Source organism: Hetaerina americana, unplaced genomic scaffold, assembly GCF_022747635.1.
Source record: "Hetaerina americana unplaced genomic scaffold, ioHetAmer1.1.p SCAF_6, whole genome shotgun sequence".
NCBI classification, from domain to species: Eukaryota; Metazoa; Arthropoda; class Insecta; order Odonata; family Calopterygidae; genus Hetaerina; species Hetaerina americana.
The window spans coordinates 92,617,936-92,642,696 of NW_027287205.1; the positions used below are offsets into that span (position 1 = coordinate 92,617,936).

The 24,761-nt window shown below is 42.6% G+C and overlaps 1 protein-coding gene across 3 annotated transcripts in view; it reads left to right on the forward strand.

Annotated features, from left to right (window-relative positions):
- Positions 1 to 24,761, forward strand: part of LOC139694932 (uncharacterized) — a 49,603-nt gene extending 24,842 nt beyond the window's left edge. Inside the window, exon 8 of one of the 3 annotated variants that reach the window (XM_071593444.1) lies at positions 24,160 to 24,746. In XM_071593444.1, the coding sequence (XP_071449545.1) occupies positions 24,160 to 24,639 (480 nt within the window). In that variant the 3' untranslated portion in view covers positions 24,640 to 24,746. Of the gene's footprint in view, positions 1 to 2,045; positions 3,434 to 24,159 lie in introns of those variants that run through there. The other 2 variants (XM_071593445.1, XM_071593446.1) reach the window with 2 other exon arrangements.

A 24,761-nucleotide genomic window follows, 5' to 3' on the forward strand; every position in this document is an offset into this window, starting at 1 on the left:
TGTCAGTTTTTGTACGTCATAAAATGTCTCCCTATTTATGCATGACTGGGGACCTTCAAAGCTTCCCGATTCATTTAAAAAATTAGTTAAATGAATGGACTGTTTTATTTGATGAATTTAAATATTACTCATGTCCATTAGCTCATGGTATATTTCTTATTTCACCAGCAGTATTATGTACTCTATATTACTAAGTATTATGTACTATATGTTAGGCGAATGTATGCCGAGCACCAATTACTGAATTTTATTTTCACTTTGGGAAACAAAGGTGGATACGTGCCCTGTGCCCACTGTAGATAACTGTGATGATTGGCCAATATTTTTTCTTAAGGTTGTCAAAATATGGAAAATCCACTGCAAAACTTCCAAGTTCAGTTGATTTCAGCCTGAGGTTAATAGTCATTGTAGCTACAATTACTTTGTAAAATCATGATTTAGTTTACATTTTCAAGCATTCATGTTAAAAAATTATAATTAAAGCACAAAACTAATGACAACTGAGTAGATATTTATGAAGTATCACATCCTTCTTTGGGATTTCAGTAAGTCAAAATGATGTCATTTCATCTTAATCCATTGGAGAAAAGGGAAGATATAAGTTAAATTATTTTGTCTTTCTATGGAAGAAACTTGAGCGTTACATTCTAAATAAAAAAGCTAGTGGATAACAAATCTAAACAATGTTTAAAATATTATTATTATGTTTAGTAATCTACGTTACGGTTAAGGTAGGTTTTAGATTGACAAGAGTGCATACTACGGCGCAATAACACATATCCTTGCCTCTTCTAACAAAACATAACCTGACATCCTGTTCTACGATAAGCCCCTCTTGAATTCTCTGTACTTCCCCTGTCACTTCTTTCCATCTAACCTCGTGGACCATCTCTGTGGACTACGACCTTGGCATTCTAAGAACTTGCTATTGTGCACTTTCAAAGGCATCTGACCCTGGTTGGGTGGCCATTGCGTGATTGTCAATTTTAAAATACTGTAATGAGGAAAAAAATGGGAAACCACCTCAATTATTTATCCCAAATGTTATGATGTTAAAAAATAAATAACTAAAATTTTGAGTAAGATTTTACTAACTGCACTCCGTTTTCATTGTTTGCTTGATTGATTGGCCACCATGATTGCCAAATTGTGAACAAATTCTGACTCTGGTCCTAGTTCTGGATCATCCTCACCTAGTGCATTGTACTTGCCGTTCAAGTGAATACTAAGTTCATTTGGATAACCCGAAATGGCGGCTAATAGTTGGGCTTAAAAGTGACCAATTTGTTGCTGTACTGAAAATGCAAGCAATTATAATTAGCAAGGGTATAAAGCAACTCCTAATTTGTAAGCATGAGGACTCAAATGAACTATCCTTTTCAACTCTCTAATCTTTCTTAATTTACTGGTGTTATCTGGAAAGTTTGGTGGACCAGGGAATAATGAAATAGAAGGGAATGCCTTGCATTGGCTCTGTCTGCATCAGGCCTTCGCGAAGCCTCTCCCAGCAACATTGTCTCCTCCCCCAACATTTCCCTTTTTGCTTTCTCTTCTGGTCGCATATATCTTCCACACCTATCCGCACCCACATTTTACAATATCCTTTTGTTTGGTCTTACATACTTTCAACTTCCCTTGATTACATCCAATGGGTGTGTTCCTTTCCTTCCTTTGCCTCATCTACCCAACGTTTCCCCTTCTATCATTGTCGTCTGCATCCATCCCAGTGGCTCTCAGAATCTCCTCCATATTTTTCTCCTGCCTTCTTTGGATTTCTGCCAACAACCTGCTCTCTTCCCCCACCATGCGAAATGTCTGCATTCATTGTAAATCTTGCAAGTCATGCATTTATGCCCAGAATATTTCAGCATATAATGAAAAAATTTCTATTTTACAAAAAGTATTTGGAAGCTTCGTAGGGATTTACTTGAACCGGGCCTCCTTGTGCTGTGTGCTATGATTGGATTTATTTCTGGAATTAATAGTGGATGGATCCTGATTGTTTTCTGTCGCTCAATGATGTGTACTCTGCTCTCTTCTGCCAGGCTACCATTCCAGGCATCTTATGCGGTCCAATGACTGCTGAGTTGGTGACATCCTCCAGGGGTCGATGGTTTCCTGTTTTTGTCCTTGCAGCCACTGTTAACCTTACTGGGGCTGTAATTTACCAAAGCCAAAGCTCTGCATCTCAGATAATTTGATCTTGAATGTACTGTAGAGGAAACGTGAGGATGTCCTCTCTTGCTCACATGGTGCTGCTGTTGAATGTTGAAGTGAGTTTAGAATTTGAACTGCATGTTCGGTGGCTCAAAACACATTATGGACCATTACGTATATCCTGAGAGAGATTGATAAATTTTGCAAAGGTGGTTTTGAAAATACTGGTGAATTTTATACTGATGTAATGCTGATGTTGTTGAACATGTAATGTAATGAACATTTTTTGTATTGAATTGGAGTTGCACCCTATTTCAGTAAGCCCACACATTTCAGGAATCTGTAAGTGAAATATCTTTGAGCAATGTCCTTTTTCTAGAGAATCTTTTATTTTAAAAATTATACATAGGAAAACATGAATTAAATTTAAATAAAAGTCAGCATGTAAAATATTGCTGCAGGTGAACTCTTTGTGAAAGTGTACATTTTAAGAAAGAATATTTTGAATTGCAGAGCGTAGAGGATACATCAGTTGCCTCCTAATCTCAATTTTGCTTGCACTTTTTATGGTTATGCTCTAGATGATTTGGCCCGCGCTTGAGTAACAGGTACTTGGGAGTGGAGTGACATTTACTATGGGAGATGCTTGAGAGAGTTAAATCTTTTCATTTTAAGTTGTCTTAGAATTTCAATTAGTTTTCATTATTTAGACCATTCTGTTGGGAATTGTCCCATCAGTGACCCATGGGACACCCTCCCATTGCGGGCAGTAAGAGGAAACATTTTATCTTATGTTCTATGGAATCATTTTCAATGACTTTTAGTTGCATGTGAAAGTGAAGGTAATCACTGTTTTGTGATTCATAGATCAAATGATCTCCAGTGTAAGTAAATTTTATCCATAACTGTTAGCTTTGGTTTCAAAGTTTCGGGTGCTATGAATCCAAATCCACCTTTCATAAGTATATATATCGTCTTCAGTGAAGCAGGTATGAGTTTATATTCATGTGATGAGTTGGCGATTAAATCATGCAATCGCTGCTAAAAAGGTGACAGTCCTTTCATGCACTCACGAACCAAGGAAAATATGTACATCTTATAGTATATATAATGAATACATTCATCAGAGCCACTTGAGATTATGGAATCGATTCATTCCAAGTAGCCTCAGGTAAAAACTGACTGGAACAGGGTTTATTTGTTGCATGTTATTGTGTATTTGATCAAATCAAGGATTTAGAAATCTTAAACCTATATGAAACTAAAGCCATTCTTGTATAAATTGAGTTTGATTTATTTGAATCCTCTCTCTCTTACACATGCACACCCATATATTGGGACAGCACAATAAAACACAAATAAAATAGTAACATTTAAAAGGACACTCACACGGTAAATTATTTCAGCTTTCGGCCAATTCCGAGGCCTTATTCAAGTAAGATGGACTTTCGGCCCTCTCCGAGGCCTCGAAAGGGCTGAAAGCTTAAACAATTTACCATGTGAGTGTCCTTTTAAATGTTATTATTTTATTTGTGTTCTATTGTACCATCCCACTGTTATACTGCCCATGTGAGTGTTTCCGTATCATCAATATATATATATTTTTTTTTAAGGTAATCTAACGGTTAAGGTAAGTTTTTCGATGGACACAACTACCAAACAAATATTTTATTACTCCTAACAAAACACAAAATCCATCATCCTACTCTATATCAGGTCCCTCTTCATCTCTGAGTACTTTCTTCCTCCCTTCATCCTGTCCAACATCCCTATCCTGTTCCTTCCCTTTCTTCTTTTGCCCAACATTCTACCCTCTATCACAGTCTTCAACATCCCACTGCCGGTCAACACCCCCTTCATCCACTTTTCCTGCCTCCATAGGATTGCTCCCAACAAACCCCTCTCTTTGCCCACCATACCAAGTACTTCCTCATTTGTTTTCTTCTCTGTCCATTGCACCTTCTCCATTCTTCTCCACACCCACATTTCAAAAGCCTCCAATCTACGTCTATCCTCCTGCTTCAATGACCACGTTTCCGCACTTAACATAGCTACGCTCCATATCAAAGTTTTTACGAGTCTTTTCTTAACATCCTTACTCAACTTCCCTGTCATCAACTCCCTCCTCCTTGTGAAAGCCTCTTTGCCTAGCGCAATTCTTCTCCTTACGTTCCTACTACTTTGACCGTGTTGGTCCAAAACACTACCAAGATACGTAAACTGCTCTACCTGCTCTACTTTTTGCCCTCCTATTTTAATGTTAAGCTTGGCCTTTTTCTTTCTAGAAAATCGCATAACCTTTGTTTTATTAATATTGATTCTCATCCCATACCTGTCGCACTGAATTTCCAATTCACTCAGCAATGCTTGCAGCCCCTTGGCTGACTGACAAACTAAAGCTTGGTCATCAGCAAACCTAACTGATTTTACGAATCCCCCGCCCACTTTCATTCCTACCTCGAGTTCTTCCCATGCCTCTTTGATCATTTCCTCTGCATACAGCTTGAACAGCAACGGTGATAATGGGCAACCCTGCCTTACACCCCTTCCTAACACTGGCCATCCTGATTCCCCGTTTCCCATCTGCACCTGAGCAGTCTGAGACATGTACAGGTTGCGGATTAGCCTCCTTTCCCTCCAATCTATTCCTATTTTCTGCAATATACTCATTAGTTTTTCCCAATTCACCCTATCAAACGCTTTTTCGAAATCTAAGAAACAGGCAAATACCTCCTGGTTGTGTTCTATATTCCTCTCGATTAATAATCTCATTACTGCAATGGCATCTCGGGTACCTCTCCCCTTCCTAAACCCAAACTGATCATCCCCTAAGTAATCATTTGCCCTACTCTCTATCCTTTTGTTTATGATCCTGAGAACAACTTTAGCTGGATGGGATATCAAACTAATTGTCCTATGGTCCTCACATGACGTGGCCTTTACCTTTTTCGGAATAGGTATATATATATAGATATATATATATATATATATATATATATATATATATTTTTTTTTTTTAAGGTAGGTTTTTGGATGGAAACAACTACCAAACAAATATTTTATTACTCCTAACAACAGGCGGTAGAGAAAATAATGGAGAATGGCAAAGGGCTCAGTACTATCGAAGAAAAATGGGAAATGATCAAGAAAGGGTTGTCTAAAGCCGCAAAAGACACTATTGGAACCGTTAACGCTAAAAGGACTAGGAAACCATGGATCACGGAAGAGATGATTACAAAGATGGATGAGTGGAGAAAATGGAAGAATATGAATACAGAATTAGGCAAAATGAAGTACAAAGAATTGAACAATAAATTGAGGCGGGCAACAAATAAAGCAAAAGAAGCATGGTGGAAGACGCAGTGCGAGGATATGGAAAGTCTGCAGAGGAAGGGTGAAATCGGTGCGCTGTACAGCAAAGTTAAATCGTTATCGGGAAGTAAGAAAGGAAGAGCTATGCTAACAGTTAGAGATAAGGCGGGTAAGGTAATAATTGACGCAGGTAAGATCCAAGTGAGATGGAAGGAGTATATAGAAGAACTGCATGGTAAAGAACTCAGACCAACAAAATTAGACATTGAAAAAGAAAATGACGTAGAGGAGGACAGCTTAGGTCCAGGCATACTAGACCATGAAATAGAAAGGGCATTAAGGGAGATGAAACTAAATAAGGCCGTGGGGGTAGATAACATTCCCGTGGAACTTTTAAAATGCTTAAGAAAATGTGGGAGGAAGAGGCTATATGGGCTGATCCGTAGTATTTATGAGGAGGGAATCTGGCCGGAAGACTTTGTGAGATCAGTTTTAGTTCCTATTCCGAAAAATGTAAAGGCCACGTCATGCAAGGACTATAGGACAATTAGTTTGATATCCCACGCAGCTAAAGTTGTTCTCAGGGTCATAAACAAAAGGATAGAGAGCAGGGCAAATGATTACTTAGGGGATGATCAGTTTGGGTTTAGGAAGGGGAGAGGTACGCGTGATGCCATTGCAGTAATGAGATTATTAATCGAGAGGAATATAGAACACAACCAGTAGGTATTTGCCTGTTTCGTAGATTTCGAAAAAGCGTTTGATAGGGTGAATTGGGAAAAACTAATGAGTATATTGCAGAAAATAGGAATAGATTGGAGGGAAAGGAGGCTAATCCGCAACCTGTACATGTCTCAGACTGCTCAGGTGCGGGTGGGAAACGGGGAGTCAGGATGGCCAGTGTTAGGAAGGGGTGTAAGGCAGGGTTGCCTATTATCACCGTTGCTGTTCAAGCTGTATGCAGAGGAAATGATCAAAGAGGCATGGGAAGAACTGGAGGTAGGAATGAAAGTGGGCGTGGGATTCGTAAAATCAGTTAGGTTTGCTGATGACCAAGCCTTAGTTTGTCAGTCAGCCAAGGGGCTGCAAGCATTGCTGAGTGAAGTGGAAATTCAGTGCGACAGGTATGGGATGAGAATCAATATTAAGAAAACAAAGGTTATGCGATTTTCTAGGAAAAAAAAGGCCAAGCTTAACATTAAAATAGGAGGGCAAAAACTAGAGCGGGTAGAACAGTTTACGTATCTCAGTAGTGTTTTGGACCAACACATTCAAAGTAGTAGGGACATAAGGAGGAGAATTGTGCTAGGCAAAGAGGCTTTCACAAGGAGGAGGGAGTTGATAACGGGGACTTTGAGTAAGGATGTTAAGAAAAGAGTCGTAAAAACTTTGATATGGAGCGTAGCTATGTACGGTGCGGAAACGTGGTCATTGAAGCAGGAGGATAGACGTAGACTGGAGGCTTTTGAAATGTGGGTGTGGAGAAGAATGGAGAAGGTGAAATGGACAGAGAAGAAAACAAATGAGGAAGTACTTGGTATGGTGGGCAAAGAGAGGGGTTTGTTGGGAGCAATCCTATGGAGGCAGGAAAAGTGGATGAAGGGGGTGTTGACCGGAAGTGGGATGTTGAAGACTGTGATAGAGGGTAGAATGTTGGGCAAAAGAGGAAAGGGAAGGAACAGGATAGGGATGTTGGATGGGATGAAGGGAGGAAGAAAGTACTCAGAGATGAAGAGGGACCTGATATAGAGTAGGATGATGGATTTTGTGTTTTGTAGGAGTAATAAAATATTTGTTTGGTATTTGTGTCCATCGAAAAACCTACCTTAACCGGTAGATTACCTTAAAAAAAAATATATATATATATATTTATATATATATATATATTTATTTATTTTTATATGCACACACACACATCAGTGCTCATTGCTAGGGATTTCTATGCATGGGCAATAGAGTGTGGAAGCACGAAGACAAACACCAGGGACCGGGAAGTGCTCGAAGCGGTTGCGACGCTAGAATTGGAGCTCGCCAATATGGGAGCAGCCCCTACGTTTATCAAGGCTGGCAAGTCATCTATAGTCGACCTGATCTTCATCGATTCTAAATTGATGGGGAAAGATTATGGCTGGAGAGTTAGCGATCGTTGCACGGGAAGCAACCACCAAGCTCTTGTGTACAGGCTGCAAAATGGCAGTGGGAAAGTTGAGATGAAGCCGAGGTGGGAGAAGAAGTGGGCTATGAACACTTTTGAAGAGGAGGTATTCCTTTATATGCTGCGGGAAACTAAGATCTGTGGAACTGCAGAAGAGAGATCCCGACATCTGAGTCAGGTACTGACGACAGCCTGTGATTCCTCAATGGCTATAAAAACTAACGCTCACGGTCACCCTCCAGTTTACTGGTGGAATGAGGATATTGCCCCCCTACGACGGGTGTGTCTGCGGTCCAGGAGGAAACAGCAACGAGCGAAGAACAGACTGCGATTCCAGGAGCTTCATGCTATCAATGAGACATCGCAGAGAACTAAAACGAGCCATAAAAACTACCATAAGAAAGTTTTGGTACGAGTTCTGTGAAGACGTTGAGCACGATCCATGGGACAGACCATACAAAATGGGTATGAGTAAGGTGAAGCCCAGGAGTGTAAAAAGTCCGTCTAGTCTAGACTTCCTCAATCAGGTTGTTGGACACATTTCCAAAGCAGTAGGAGAGGGCAGCTGGAACAGGCTTGAGAAGGTTCCAGGATACAGAAGAGGTACCTGAGGTCGGTGAAGCTGAATTGAGCGGCGGCTTTCAGAATAGGGGTGGGCAAATGCCCAGGACTTGAAGGTGTGCCGGGTCTGGCTATAAAGGTAGCTGCTCTTAAAACTCCAGAACCATTCAGGGCAAAACTTAACGAGTGTCTGAGGGAAGGATACTTTCCGATAATGTGGAGGAGGCAGAAGTTGGTACTTCTCCCGAAGGGAGATAAACAACCTGGACAGCCGTCCGCTTACCGACTGCTATGCATGCTTGACATAGCTGGTAAGCTTTTCAAGTGAATAATTTCCGTTAGACTGGAGGTGGCTGTTGCACAAGCTGGGGGCTTCTCCAATAATCAGTTTGGTCTCAGGAGAGGTCGATCAACCATTGACGCTATAGGCCGCATTGTAAATCTGGCCAAGGATGCCATTAAGGAAAGTAGAAGCGCAAGACGAATGTGTGCTAATATTTCATTGGACATTCATAATGCCTTTAACTCAGCTAGATGGAAAGATATAATGAAGGCATTGGAGCGCCTTAAATGCAGCTCCACCTGCGAAAGATAATCTCAAGCTATCTTTATGTCCGGACATTAGTCTACGACACTGGCGACAGAGCTCACTCATACAACATCACAGGAGGAGTGCCACAGGGTTCTGTTCTGGGATCCCTGCTCTGGATCATCATATACAATGGCTTGCTCAGACTGTAGTTCCAAGAGGAGGTGTCAATCATGGCCTTTGCTGATGGTGCAGCACTGGTCGTGAGCATTAAAAGCGTGGAGAAGATTCAATACCTGTCGGATCGATCCATTGAACAGGTATCTGATTGGCTGAAAGACCATGGTTTGAGTCTCGCAGCAGAAAAAATGGAAGCAATACTTAAAGCACACACCAAGGACAGATGCCACCTTCATAGTAGAAGGAAGGCAATACGAACAGCGGATGCGATAAGATCTCTGGGGGTGACCCTTGATGGCAGGCATCTTTCAAGGAACACCTCCAAAAGGTGGGCTCAAAGGCATTGAAGGTGGCTGGAGCGTTGGCAGGAATTATGCCCAACATTGTAGGGCCAAGAGAACCTAAGCAGCGACCACTCGCTACTGTGGTTACTTCTGTGATTTTGTATGGGGCACCAGTATGGTCCGGTGCACTGATCAAGAATGGAAGTTATGGAGAAACCTGCCGTCAAGCTTATAGGACAGTGGCCCTCAGGGTTACACGAGCCTATCAGTTGGTATCTGGCATCACCCTTTCCGTGATTGGGGGACTTCCTCTGATAGATCTCCTGGCAAAGGAACGTGCCAGGAACTACCAAAGATGGTGGCAAAATGCGAGATCTGAGGAAGCTCATTGGAGTAGTTACAATCGATGGCCATTGGAAATGATGGAGGAGTGGCAGCAGAGGTGGGATGCAGCCAAGGAGGGTTGACGGACTCATAGAATTGTCCCGGACATCTTAGCATGGATTGGCAGAGGACATGACAATGTAACGTTCCAGCTCACCCAGGTACTTACCGGCCGGTAACTTCCGGCCGGTGTCCGGTACCGGAAACTTATGCAGCTTTCTACATCACATTGGGGTGTATAGTTGAGCAGATTGCCCAGGCTGCCTTGGTGAGGATGAGGATGTGGAGCACATCTTGTTTCGATGTCCAAGATTCACCGAGGAAAGAGACGCATTTCATAGCACATGGCAAGGTCCCATGACCCTGGAAGGTTCGGGGTCCTGTCTGCTTAGATCAGAGGCAGACTGGAATGCTGCAGTTACTTTGGCGACAACCATAGTAGAGGATCTGAGCCGCATCAGGCAAATTGAAGAAGGAAGAATCGCAGCAGCGTCATAAGAGGACTGAATCAATACCAGAAGTGGCCTAAGAGGCATGTCTGCCCTACCGAAGTAATGCCAAATGGCAGTTTCTGGCGGGCAGGCACAAAAAGAAGTTTGGGAGTTTAGTGAGTAGGCTGAGGGATGGGTCACTGTTGGCTAAAGTGCTCACCGTGGGAGAGTCCCACACACCACGAGTCCTGATGGCTCACGATGGTGTGTAGAGCATTCTCCAACTCTACTGGGAAAAAACACACTTAGACACACAAACATACTCACACATGCACAAGTAAACTTGATCTGTTGCCAATTTCCTGACTGTGCAGGAAGCACAAAAGATGGCAATGGATTTCTGATTCAACTGGAAAAGTGACTATCTGGTCGTGCAATGGCCTTCCATTCCAGAGTACCAACGAGAATGCACAAAGAGAATTTGTAAGGGCTAAACTTGAAGACATTCACTTATACAGCTGCTATGCATCACCCAGTTATGACTTAAGTCATTTTGCTGACTTCCTTGATAGGCTAACTGCAGATGCCAGGGGACACTCCTGTGGGAGACTTCAATGCTTGGGCAGTTGACTGGGGAAGCAAGGTGGCAAATCCCAAAGGCCAGGTGCTACTGGAAGCATTCAGCAGCGTAGATGTCGTGTTTCTTAACAAGGGGAACAAATGGACCTTTGAGAAAGGAGGCAAATGCTCAATTGTGGACCTCACCTTTGTCAGTCAATGTCGCGCTTCAGACAACAACAATGACTGGGAGGTAACGGACATCTTACACCTCAGTTATCACCATCTGATCTCTTGCGAGGTGTTTACTGCCAATCCAGGGAGAGTGCCATCACCTAAAAAGACAAACTTGGTTGGATGGAAGGTCAGCGCTTTCGACCGCGAACTTTTTACTGCAGCGCTGGAAAGAGGGCCAGTCATTGCAAGAAATGCAACCGATGAGGTGAAGGAGGTTACGAGTTGGATAACCAAGGCATGTGACCTAACAATGCCGTGTAAAGGAAAAGGTAATCGACAATTACCTGTATACTGGTGGAATGACATAATAGCTATGTTACGTTGAGTGAGAATGCATTCAAACAAGAAGACAGGCTAAAAGGAATAGGCGTAAGCCCAATTACTTCACTGAGGAAAAGATCTAGAAAGATGCCCGGAGTAAGCTGGCTAAGGTGATCAAGACCAGCAAGAGGAAATGTTAGGAGGAGCTATTGAAAGAGGTCAATAGTGATCTATAGGGTAGACCATACAAGGTAATAATGAAAAGGCTAAGGATCCAGTCAGTGCCCTCACCCATATGCCCAAAAAAGCTACAAAAGATTCACTCAGTGGAAACGGCAGAGACTAGTTCTTCTCCCTAAAGGAAAGAAGCCACCAGACGAACCATCATCCTATCATCCACTCTGCATGCTTGATATGGCAGGAAAAATTTTCGAGTGAATAATCTATGGGAGAATCAAAGAAGTATCGGAGAGACATCTATCCGACAATCAGTTGGGATTGCAGCAGAACCGTGACACTTGATGTCATCAGTCTCATCATTAATAAGGCAAGAGAGGCAATAGCTGGCAAAATGTGGAAAAACGGCAGGAAACAGTACTGCCTGATAGTGACATTAGATATCAAAAATGCATTCAACTCGGTCAGATGGGATCGTATTATGGAGGTGCTCTCTGAAATGGGTGTCCCGGGACACATACAGAAGATGGTGAGGAGCTATTTAAAAGACCGAATTCTGAGGTATGACACCAACAAAGGTCCTAAGCAGCATCATGTGACCAGAGAAGTTCCACAAGGCTTGGTGCTTGGACCGCTACTTTTGAATATCATGTATGATGGGCTCCTGAGAATTAAGGCCCCAGAGGAGTGACCAAAGTGGCATTAGGTGACGATGTTGCAATGGTCATCATGGCAAAGCATCTGGATGAGGTCACCCACCTCTCCAGTGTTTCCTTTGAGATGTGTAAAGAATGGATGGAGCAAATGGGATTAGAGCTGGCCGAACACAAAACAGAAGGGGTCCCAGTCACCAGCAGGAAGACCCTGGAGACCATAACTCTGAGAGTGGGAGAACATCAAATTGCCACCCAGTCATCTTTACGATACCTTGGCGTGCAGATTGACTCACGTCTGAATTTCAAAGCCCAGGTGGAGAGCGCAAGCTCAAAGGCAGCTGCAGTTTGGCAAGGCCCTATCACGGCTCATGCCCAACGTCGGAGGTCCAAAGCAAAAGAGGAGAGCACTCCTTACATCAATCACCACATCGGTAATAATGTATGGCATTGAAATTTGAGTCGATGCACTTGCAACCCAGAGCATGCATAAGAAAGTGACGTCCGTATATCAGCTAAGTGCCCCCTACGAGTAGCAAGTGGATTCTGCACGGTGTCCAAGGAAGCAGTAGAAGTCATCTCAGGATTGCTGCAAATAGAAATACTAGTGGAAGAACGGAAGGAGATCTTCAAATGAAGGAAACCTCAATGAGATCTGAAAGACAAGAAAAAGAAGAGGACCTGAAAACTGAATAACGTAAAAGGAGTTTAGAACGGTGGCAGAAAAGTTGGGATGACTTGACTAAGGGCCGATGGATGAAACGGTTGATTCCCGAAATGGACCAGTGGCTAAATCGCAGTCACAGTGAGGTCAACTATTACCTGACATAGATGCTATCAGGCCATGGGTGCTACCGAGGCTACCTCTACAAATTCCAGCACGAGGAGTCCCCAGAGTGCCCATCCTGTGTAGGAGTCAGCAAATATAGAAAACATGTGTTCCTCAAAGTGCCCTAGATATGATGAAGCTAGGATAGAGCTAAAAATGACGATTAAACAGAGTATAATTCCAGAAAGGTTGATGGAGGTGATGATATCATCAAAGGAGGCATGGAGAGCAGTCAATATCTTTGCATCGAAAGTTCAAGAGGACTGGAATTCGAAGAGCAGAAGAGAAAGACGAATGAACATTGAGAAAAGATTAATGAAGATAGAATATAAGAGAGACAAGATTAGAAGAAAGAGGAGTATGAGAGGAAAAACCACCTGAATGAAGAGCATCCCAAACCCCTAATCTTGCCACCAACATCATGGCAGGAAGGGGGGAGTAAGGATGCCGCAAAACAGATGAAAGAGGTAGCAATAGCCACGAAGTAAGGCCTGATGGCAGTTCTGTGGGAGATTAGGCTTGGATGTAAAGAGGATAGTTTTTTACTTGGTATGGGTCGCTGCGTATGCTCACACCTCCTTGTGAAAGCCTCTTTGCCTAGCAAAAATTTTCTCCTTACGTCCCTACTACTTTGACCATGTTGGTAAAAAACACTTCCGAGATACGTAAATTGTTTTACCTGCTCTAGTTTTTGCCCTCCTATTTTAATATTTAGCTTAGCCTTTTTCTTTCTAGAAAATCACATAACCATTGTTTTATTAAAATTGATTCTCATCCCATACCTGTCGCACTGAATTTCCAATTCACTAAGCAGCTTGTAACCCCTTGGCTGACTGACAAACTAAAACTTGGTCATCAGCAAACCTAACTGATTTTACGAATTCCCCGCCCACTTTCATTCCTACCTCGAGTTCTTCCCATGCCTCTTTGATCATTTCCTCTGCATACAGGTTGAACAGCAACGGTGATAATGGGCAACCCTGCCTTACACCTCTTCCTAACACTGCCCATCCGGACTCCCCATTTCCCACCCCCACCTGAGCAGTCTCAGACATGTACGGGTTGCGGATTAGTCTTCTATCCCTCCAATCTATTCCTATTTTCTGCAATATACTCATTAGTTTTTCCCAATTCTCTCTATCAAATGCTTTTTCGAAATCTACAAAAAAGGCAAATACCTCCTGGTTCTGCTCTACTTTATTCCTCTTGATTAATAATCTCATTACTGCAATGGCATCACGCGTACCTCTCCCCTTCCTAAACCCAAACTGATCATCCCCTATGTAATCATTTGCCCTCCTCTCTATCCTTTTGTTAATGATCCTGAGAACAACTTTAGCTGGATGGGATATCAAACTTATCGTCCTGTAGTCCTCACATGATGTAGCCTTTACCTTTTTCAGAATAAGAACTAAAACTGATCTCACAAAGTCTTCCGGCCATATTCCTTCCTCGTAAATACTACGGATCATCCCATATAGCCTCTTCCTCCCACATTTTCCTAAGCCTTTCAAAAGTACCGCGGGAATGTTATCTACCCCCACGGCCTTATTTAGTTTCATCTCCCTTAATGCCCTTTCTATCTCATTGTCTAGTATGCCTGGACCTAAGCTGTCCTCCTCTACGTCATTTTCTTTTTCAATGTCTAACTTTGTTGGTCTGAGTTCTTTACTATACAGTTCTTCTATATACTCCTTCCATCTCTCTTGGATCTTTCCTGCGTCAACTATTACCGTACCAGCCTTATATCTAACTGATTGCATAGATCTCCCTTTCATACTTCCCGATAAAGATTTAACTTTGCTGTACAGCGCACCGATTTCACCCTTCCTCTGCAGACTTTCCATATCCTTGTCACCTTCTCTTCCTTTGCCTACTGTCACATTCCAATCTCCCATCACTATCAAATGTTTCCCTCCAGGAACACGCGATTATGTCCTCTAACTGATCATATATCCTATCGACCTCTTCTTCCTTATGGTTGCTCGGTGGCAAGTGTACCTGAATATAAACCAAGTTCATTGGTTCTGCTTTTATCTCCACTAGTACTAATGTATCAGTTACCTGCTCTATGTTGACTACGCTTCTTCCTTTGTCTTCATTTAATACAATGGCAACCCCTCGTTGCTCTCGTCCCCACCGCTGTATATTATTTTATACTTATCACTCCAGTAATCCCCGCTATCTTTCCATCTCTCCTCGCATAGACCTAAAATATTTATATTTCCCATTTTCATCTTTCGCTTAACATTCTCCAATTTCCCTGTCCTCATCATTGTCCTAACAATCCACGTTCCTATTCTAACTAATGTGGTCTTCTTCTCCTGCGTCTTCTGTTCCGCTGCTGCCGGTTTTCCCTTGCAAGGGTTTCTTGGGATGATGACCGTGGAAGCCTTGCCTCCCCCGCTGCCGGGCACGACACACGGCCGATTGGGCCGAGCCCTGTAGTTGCCAGGACTCAAAATATCTGTATAGTCTATCATATTTTGCTTGGGAATGATCATTGAGGTGGTTTCCCGTTGCCTTCCTCAATAGTGTTTTTAACGTGACACCATCACTTATTGGCCGCCCCACTGGGGTCAGATTCCATTGCAGCTGCCTCACTGAGGAACAGATGCTGCGTGGACTACCTTTCGTCTGGCTCCTAACCTTCGACCTATCTGGCATGGGTGACCCCACCGGGAGCAATTATTATTACTCCCGCCAGCACAGCTCTAGGGGTCATCAGAGCGCACCAGCCCTTCCACCACGTCAAGGTTGTAGTCTGGGGAGGGGTATGGATTATATATTTATGCAATTGGAATGATTTCGAAAAGGCGTTGGAAAGAGTGAATTTGGAGAAACTAATTAGTATATCGCAGAAAATAGGCATAAATTGGAAGGACAGGAGTCTAATTTGCAACCTGTACATGTCTCAGACTGCTCAGGTGCGGGTGGGGTACGGGGAGTCTGGATGGGTAGTGTTAGGAAGAGGTGTAAGGTAGGGTTGCCCATTATCACTGTTGCTGTTCAAACTGTATGCAGAGGAAATGATCAAAGAGGCATGGGAAGAGCTGGAGGTAGGAATGAAAGTGGGCGGGGAATTCGTAAAATCAGTTAGGTTTGCTGATGACCAAGCTTTAGTTTGTCAGTCAGCCAAGGGGCTGCAAGCATTGCTGAGTGAATTGGAAATTCAGTGCGACAGGTATGGGATGAGAATCAATATTAATAAAACAAAGGTTATGCGATTTTCTAGAAAGAGAAAGGCCAAGCTTAACATTAAAATAGCAGGGCAAAAACTAGAGCAGGTAGAACAATTTGCATATCTCGGAAGTGTTTTGACCAACACAGTCAAAGTAGTAGGGACGTAAGGAGAATAATTGCGCTAGTCAAAGAGGCTTTCACAAGGAGGAGGGAGTTGATGACAGGGATGTTGAGTAAGGATGTTAAGAAAAGACTCGTAAAAACTTTGATATGGAGCATAGCTATGTACGGCGCGGAAACGTGGTCATTGAAGCAGGAGGATAGACGTAGACTGGAGGCTTTTGAAATGTGGGTGTGGAGAAGAATGGAGAAGGTGAAATGGACAGAGAAGAAAACAAATGAGGAAGTACTTGGTATGGTGGGCAAAGAGAGGGGTTTGTTGGGAGCAATCCTATAGAGGCAGGAAAAGTGGATGAAGGGGGTGTTGACCGGCAGTGGGATGTAGAAGACTGTGATAGAGGGTAGAATGTTGGGCAAAAGAGGAAAGGGAAGGAACAGGATAGGGATGTTGGACGGGGTGAAGGGCGGAAGAAAGTATTCAGAGATGAAGAGGGACCTGATGCACAGTAGGATGTTGTGTTTTGCTACGAGTCACAAATTATTTAATTAGTAGCTATGTCCATGCAAATACCTACCTTAACTGGTAGATTACGTAATAATAATAATATATTATAAATACATATATACACAGTTATGTAGAGTAGGATGCTAGATTTTTACTTTTGTTAGGAATCACAAAATATTTATTAGGTAGCTGTGTCCATCCAAAAGCCTACCTTAACTGGTAGATTACCTAATAATAATAATATACACAGTAATAAATCGAAAGGTGGTTTTGGTAAGTCATGGTAGAGTTCACCCTGTACTGAGTGGTGTGTAAACCCTCACTGAATGGTGTGTAAAGTTCACATATCAGGGTATGGGGGCCAGTTCCTTTCCATTATGTATATATATATATATATATATATATATATATATATATATATATATATATATATATATATATATATATATGTTTTTTGTTAAGGTAATCTACCGGTTAAGGTAGGTTTTTGGATGGATACAACTACCAAACAAATATTTTATTACTTCTACAAAACACAAAATCCATCATCCTACTCTATATCAGGTCCCTCTTCATCTCTGAGTACTTTCTTCCTCCCTTCCTTCCTATTAATATTATATATTTTGGGCGAAGAGGGGTTTGTTGGGAGCAATCCTATGGGGGCAGGAAAAGTGGCCGAAGGGGGTATTGACCGGCAGTGGGATGTTGAAGACTGTAATTGAGGGGAGAATGTTAGTCAAACGAGGAAAGGGAAGGAACAGGATTGGACGGGATGAAGGGAGGAAGAAAGTGCTTAGAGCTGAAGAGGGACCGGATGTAGAATAGGATGTTGTGTTTTTCTAGGGGTCACAAATTAATTAAATTGTTATTATGTCCATACAAAAACCTACCTTAACGGGTAGATTACCTAATAATAATAATAATAATAATATATATGTATATATAGACCTTCTGAGTGGGGAATAAATGTGTTTAGGGAGGTAACATCTAAAGTGGCCATATTAATCTTGGTATCTGCGCAGAGGGAGGTTGATTTTATCCTTTCCAGGAAATGATATGAATCTTTGGTGTGTGATGGTAGGGAATGGACCATATGTTGGAGATAATGGTCTTCAAATTCAGAGAATCTTTGGGTTGAAGAATGTCAGGAGGAGAAAATTGGACGACCGGGATTCCCAGGCTTGTGAATCTTTGGAAGGATATAGAAATGAGGGTTGCGTGGGTGGGGAGGGAAGAGGAGTTCTAGGTCTGATGGAGATAGAATCTCATTTGGCCCATTGGACACAAGAAATTTAATAGTTTCCTTCTGAAATGCAGGGTGTGGATCTTTGGGGATTTGCCAGTATGCAGACATATCTGAGAGTTGTCTGTCAACCTCCCTTATGTAATCTGATCTGTTTAGGACAACAATTGTTGAACCTTTGTCTGCGGAAGTAATGATGATATTAGGATCCTTAATAACCCTTCTAAGGTAGGTGGATGCGGTAGGAGACAGGTTTGGTCAAGGATTTATGGACTTGAGGAAAGACAGGTTTGATATTCTGGGCAGGAAAAGGTTTATAAAAATTTCAATGCGCTGATTTTGGGGGAGGAGATATTGTTCTTAGGCAGAAGCCAGCTTAAATTTATGTAGGGCATTATGAAGGTGTCTGGAAACTTGCTGGAGTGACGGTTAGGAATCCCAAAATGCCTTTCACCAGAGATTCCGGCAGAAATGCAATACAACCGCAAATGTTGTCATGGGGTTTACTCTGGGGGTGGGGGTAAAAGAGATGCCCTTGTTCAGAAGGGAGGTTATATTTGGGCTGAGAGTGAGGCAGAATTACAGGAGTAATTCTGCCTCACTCTCTTCTCTTCCTATCCCTTCACACGCCAATTCCCACAACCTTTCATTCGACCAGTGTTTTTCCCTCAGCATCCTAGAATCCCTACCTGATTCAGCTACCAACATAGAGGTGAGAACTCGTGAATCCGCCTACATACTATCCTTCCGTTCCTTTAAAATTCCCACCCTTAACCGCCATATTTAATTTCCCTCCCAGCATTCCCTCCACACCTCCCCTCCGCGCCCATAACTCTTTCCCCTCTCCTGTTCCATAGCATATTTTCAGTCTCTCTTGAAGAAGGCCTCTGAGAGGGCCGAAAGCTCGAACAATTTACCGTGTAAGTGTTCTTTTATATGTGTCTATTCTTTTCTATTTGTGTTATGTTGTGTCAGCCAATATATATATATATATATATATATATATATATATATATATATATATATATATCCAAAACAAAAGGCGAATTACCGAACGATACTGCTCTTTTTTGATCTTAGTAAAAATCACGAAACTTATCTTACACCCGAATGGCTGCCAAATCCAAACTAACCTTTAAATCAGTCTGAAATTTGTTGCACTGTCGTTTGATAGATGGCAGCACAGGATGATAACATAAACTTGCCTCAGGAATGCTCTTGGTCGTCAAACACATATACTTATTGAATCGATCTTGTACACTCTCGCACTCCATCTTCAAAATGATTCCTTTTATGTTAATATTATTTAACCAATTGTAACTCCTTATTCATAACTTGGTTTACATAATCCATTTCCTTCTCTCATCAGTCTTTGCAATCATCTCATCCATGATCCATGATTCCCTTGTATTTATGCTTTTAACAGTACCAACATTTATTTGATATTCCTTTGCTGATATATTCCCATTTTTCCTCGATAGTACTCTGATTTTTTCCCTCACTCATGATTTTTCTCTATAGCCTAATCATGAACCTTCCTTGTTAATGCAGTTAATGCTTTTTTATTCTATTTCTTAAATTATCATCTCTATTTAATCTTTTAGAATAAGATGCTACACTACATATATATAATTATATTCAGAATCTGCAGCCACTTTTGGATAACTGTGCAAAAGTGTCGTCCTGTTTTTAAATGTGTTCCTAATCATAATTGCAATCTAACTGATACCTTTCTGAGTGACCTGGTCATTTCCATTTATACCTTCGCCTGTTATGGTATTTATATCAAGTGTTGGTGATGATTAACCCTCATCTCCTGCAGAACTCAATTGCTTTCTTCCTGCTGTCCTTCCTTGTACCTTATTCATACTGCTCTGATTGGCTAACTGGGTAATTAGCTAATGAATCATGCTGTTCTTAATCAGAAATCAAATCTGATACCTTGCCGAATGACCTGGCCATATCTATGTATACCTTTGCCTTTTGCTGTGGCTATGCCAAGTGTTGGTGATGATTAACTCTTATTTCCTGTGGAATTCAATGGTTCTCTCCACACTCATTCGTTTCCCCTAAATTATAGTCTCTCACCCCATCAGCCTCTCTTTCTTTGCCTACCATCACATTCAAATCCCCCATCACTATCAAATATTTCATCATAAGAACACACGTGATTATGTTCTCAAACTAAACTTATATCTTATACACTTCTTCCTCCTTATGATTGCTTGGTGGCATGTTGACCAAAACAATGACCAAGGTAGTGGGTTCTGCATTTACTCAATAATAATATTCCATTAGTCGCTAGGTCTATGTTTAATAGTCTTTTGTTTGACTTTTTATTCGATATACATGGTAACCTGATATTTAGTCATAAATATTCAGGTTTGAGTGGCTCAGTATTTTCACAGCAAATGGGTTTATCTTAGATCTAACGTAATTTCAAAGGTTTTGCAAATAAATTATTTGAAGTTTAATGAAATGTTATCCATGCCAAATGCTACCTTTCTTTCCATGTATAGTATATTAAAATTCTAAGCAGCAGATGGGTACATGGTATACAAGGGATGGAAAATAGGATAAGTACTAGATGGGCATGATTTGATTCCTGGACATGCAATGTCATTTTCCCAAACTGTATGGTTGTACCACATGTTAACCTGAGAAAGCATAGGTGGCACTGGGAAAGGTTCTCAAATTATTCAGCCATTACCAAAAACATTAGTATTTGGCAATGGCTGAATTTTATGTAATGCCATGTAAGGCTTACTATTGGATGAACTCTGCCAACAACTACCAACCCGATTGTCCAGTTCATTACAATGTTTATGGTTAATTACAAGGAAAGTGATATCCCAAGCCATGACAGCAAGATAGTAGGGTGATGGAATCTGTTGAACATTCTGTGCCAACAAACAGAGCTGAGATGGGGAATGAAGTAAGATCTGGTACTTTCCCAGCGTATTTGCTTCATGAAGTTTTCATTGGTCCTCCACCGTGTCAGGGATTCTATATTGGCTGAAGTTTTGTTGCCCAACTCATGCATCATCCTCATGGTAGATGATTGCCACTCTGTATCTGTCCTATCTTATATACTTGTGCTGTTGGGTCAGGTGACCAATCAGAAGTCACCTGACCCAGGATCGCATATATATGAATTGTCCTAATACAGAGTGGCAATCATTTACCCTGATAATGATGCATGAGTTGGGCATCAGAATGTTAGCCAGTATGGAATCCCTGACCCAGTTGAAGACCCAAGAATAAGTATCGTGAATGGTTTGCTGAAGCCTCAACTGTATATGGTCTGACCAGTCGGCTTGGTAGGGAGGTTGCCCACCACTCAGGCACATTTTAGTTCAGTCACTTTGGGGTTTGTGTTGAGTCAGGAGGTAGATTTTTATGATGTGTGATTGTTTGTGGTGTCGTTGTGCCAGCATGGAGCACACCGTCGAGCAATGCTACACTGTGAAGTTTTGCATTAAACTCAGGAAATCTGCACCTGAGACCCTTGAACTCATTAAGCAGGCTTATGAAGATGATGCCTCTGGCTGCACAAGAGTTTTTGAGTGGCACAAAGTGTTCAAAGAAGGCCGGGAGCTCATCGAAGATGAGAACCATATTGGACGCTTGACAACCACTCGAACCAGTACTCAGTTGGCCAAGGCGTAAAAAGGTTTTGGACTCTGACACAGGCATTTATCCATCGCCCTTATCAGTGAGGAGACTGACCTTTTATTCGGAACCATCCACACCATTGCAACTGAGGATCTTGCAATGAGGAAAGTGTGCGTGAAGCTGGTGCCGAAAGTCTTGAGTAAGGAACAAATACTGTCACAGGCGGAAATTTTACAAGCAATTTTGGACCACATCCAGGCAGATGAAGATTTTCTCGAGTACATTATTACCTCATAGGATAGCTCAAAATGGAGCTCAAAGGATATTGGTTGGACTCCATCAAGGCAGTATAAGTGGTGACGACAAAGGCTCTCAACAGTATTCCAGAAACCAACTTCCAGTGGGCATTTGATGAGTGACAGACATGCCGAACTAAGTGTATTGATGCAGGAGGAATATATTTTGATGGTTATTAATGCTAATATGCTAATGAAGAGGTTGTACATTTGGCAATGATAGAATCAATGAAGGGACAGTCATTTGTCTGACAGTGAAGAAGCAGGGAATTTGGTGAGTGCACATTTTCAAGTCAAAAGCCTTGGCCTTGGAGCTCTGCACATTTTTTTCAGTCACTGCCATGACCAGTATGTGCCCTGGGGGTATTTGGGGACCTCTTGCAAGGTCTTCGTCAAGGCTGACTGGATCTCTATGGACAAAAGATGGTTCCTTTCAGGGTTGCCTCAAGCAAAGGGAACAAAAAGAAGTCAGCTTGGGCAATGTCAGGATTATAATGGGATGAGGCAGCAATTGCACCTGGTATTATACCAAAACTTGCAGACACATTGCTAGTTGTGGCAAGGATAATTGTCATGATGACCCTTTTTTGGAGTATTTCCAGCACATCCATGTAGTAGGCAGTGGTAACTGTCCATTGAAAAAGATGATAAGCGTTGTTTTCACTCTTGATTTGCTCTTTCTTGCCTTTTTTGGCTTGTTTGTGGTGAACCTCTTCTTGGCCCTCCTTAAAGGTATTTAACCACCTTGAAGCTTGTGAGTAAGACAGAGCATAGTCCCCCCTAAGTAGAAGGGCAGTACAATAAGTACCCATGTTAGAAATGAAGAAACCATTTTTGCAAAAACATTTTTTAATATTTCAACAGTCCCCTTTTAGAAAGATACACTTCCCCTAACGTTCCGGCCATTTTTTAATCCCTCCAAAAAATAGGATTTGTCAAACTCTCCAAAATATGCCTCTGTCTTGGCGATAACTTCCTCAAATGAGCTAAATTTTTTTCCTGCGAGCCATTTCTTCATGCTAGGGAATAAGAAAATGTCCCAGGGAGCCAGATTGGGTGAATACGGGGGATGCGGCAGCAATTCATATGGTAGTTCATGCAGTTTGGTGGCGACAACTCTGGATGAATGTGCTGGTGTGCTATTGTGGTGGAAGAGCACCTTTTTTTGCCAAAAGCAGCCATGTCTCCTTCAATTTTTTGTCAAAGTGGTCCAGTAACTCACTGTAGTATTTCCCAGTGATTGTTCTTCCTTTTTCTAAAAAAATCCATAAGGATGACACCATTTGCATTCCAAAAAACCATTTCCATGACCTTTCCGGCCAATTGGACCATCGTCGCCTTCTTTGGAGCAGATTCACTTGGAGAAATCTGTTGTTTTGATTGTTGCTTAATTTCTGGTGTGTAATGATGAATCCAGGTTTTATCAACAGTAATAACTCGGTGCAAAACACCGTCGTATCCTGCTTAAATTGCTGTAAACACTGCTTTGAAGTTGACGGCCGGATCAGCTTGTCCAAAGTGAGCAATTGCTGCACCCATCAGGCCGATAATTTTTTCATCACCAACTTATCATGTAAAATATTAATTGCCATTTGGGTCAACACACCCTCGGCCTCTGCTACTTTGCGCACTTTCATTCATCGATCAGCAAGAATCATGGTGTGGACTTTTTGAATGATAATTCCCTCACTAACCACATCTGCCGGGCGTCCTGGTCGCTCCTCATCAAAAACATGTGTTTGCCCACATTTAAATTCGTTGAACCAATATCTAACTGTGGTCATAGATGGCAAAGTGTCCCCATAAACAGCATCCAACTTTGCTTTTATCTCCTCATATTTCTTCCCATCCAAAACAAAAGGCGAATTACCGAACGATACTGCTCTTTTTCCATCTTAGTAAAAATCACGAAACTTATCTTACACTCGAATGGCTGCCAAATCCAAACTAACCTTTAAATCAGTCTGAAATTTGTTTCACTGTCGTTTGATAGATGGCAGCACAGGATGATAACATAAACTTTTCTCAGGAATGCCCTTTGTCGTCAAACACTGGTACTTATTGAGACACCCTCGTAAGCCTCATGAATCATTTTGTTAAGTCTCCTATAAGTTATTTTTATTCAGTTTAGCAGTAAACTTAGTAATAGCTCAACATTGCTCTATTGTCGATTCCATTGTATTTGTGATGTGTTCAGCTCGCAGAGGTTTTCAATTACTGCCATCCTGCCACTCTCACAGCTTAGTAAGCAATTAGACTGTGATGTGCGCCTACTGTGGCCAAAGCCCGCTCTGCAGAGCGAAGGAAATTCAAATCTCCCGGCAACGGAGAAGCTTCCCCTCCACCCCCGCTCCGATGCGAGAAGGGGGAGAGTCGGCCACGTGGCGAGCGATGCGTCACGCAGTCACGTGGCCGGGATTTCCAAAACTCCCCTCACTTCTCTCACCCCTTTCCATCCACGCGCGCCCATTCGCTACCGCCCGGGCCAGCGCCCGTATATAAGGAGGGCCCTGAGACCCTTAAAAGTCAGAGTCGGAGGTGGGAGTCCATCAGGAAGCGACCGCAGCGAGCACATCCTCGGTCAACTCCGCTCCCCTCAAGAGGAATTCGAGGCAACCAGGACCAAAGCGAACCGGACTAATGCCGCGTCAGCCGCGCCGCATCCGAAACGCCAACCGAGCTCGGAGGACCAACCCGCTGCGACGCCGCCCCGCCGCTCCGATGCTCCGCCGCCAGCGCCTCCGGTGACCACCCCGGGGTCATCGCCGACTCTCGAGGAGTACCGGACCTGGTTGGCCGAGGCCGCCCATCCTCCGTGGCTGATGCTAAGTCCCCTGACGCCGCCCACCCCATATAACCGCCTCCGGCCCCTGGACTCTCCGGTGACGCCCTACGCCGAGGTGCCGAGGCTGCCGCGCCGGCTTAGCCAGAAGGCGGCGAGGACCCCGGCCGCCATCCGGCAGCTGTAGCTGCCCCGGACTCCACGCGCCCTTCAGGCAACCGACACTCGACCTTCTTCCTGGGAGAGGGTCCCCTTATCAAACCATGTACAAAGAGAATAAAATCCCCCTCCGGGGAATTAACCAAGACT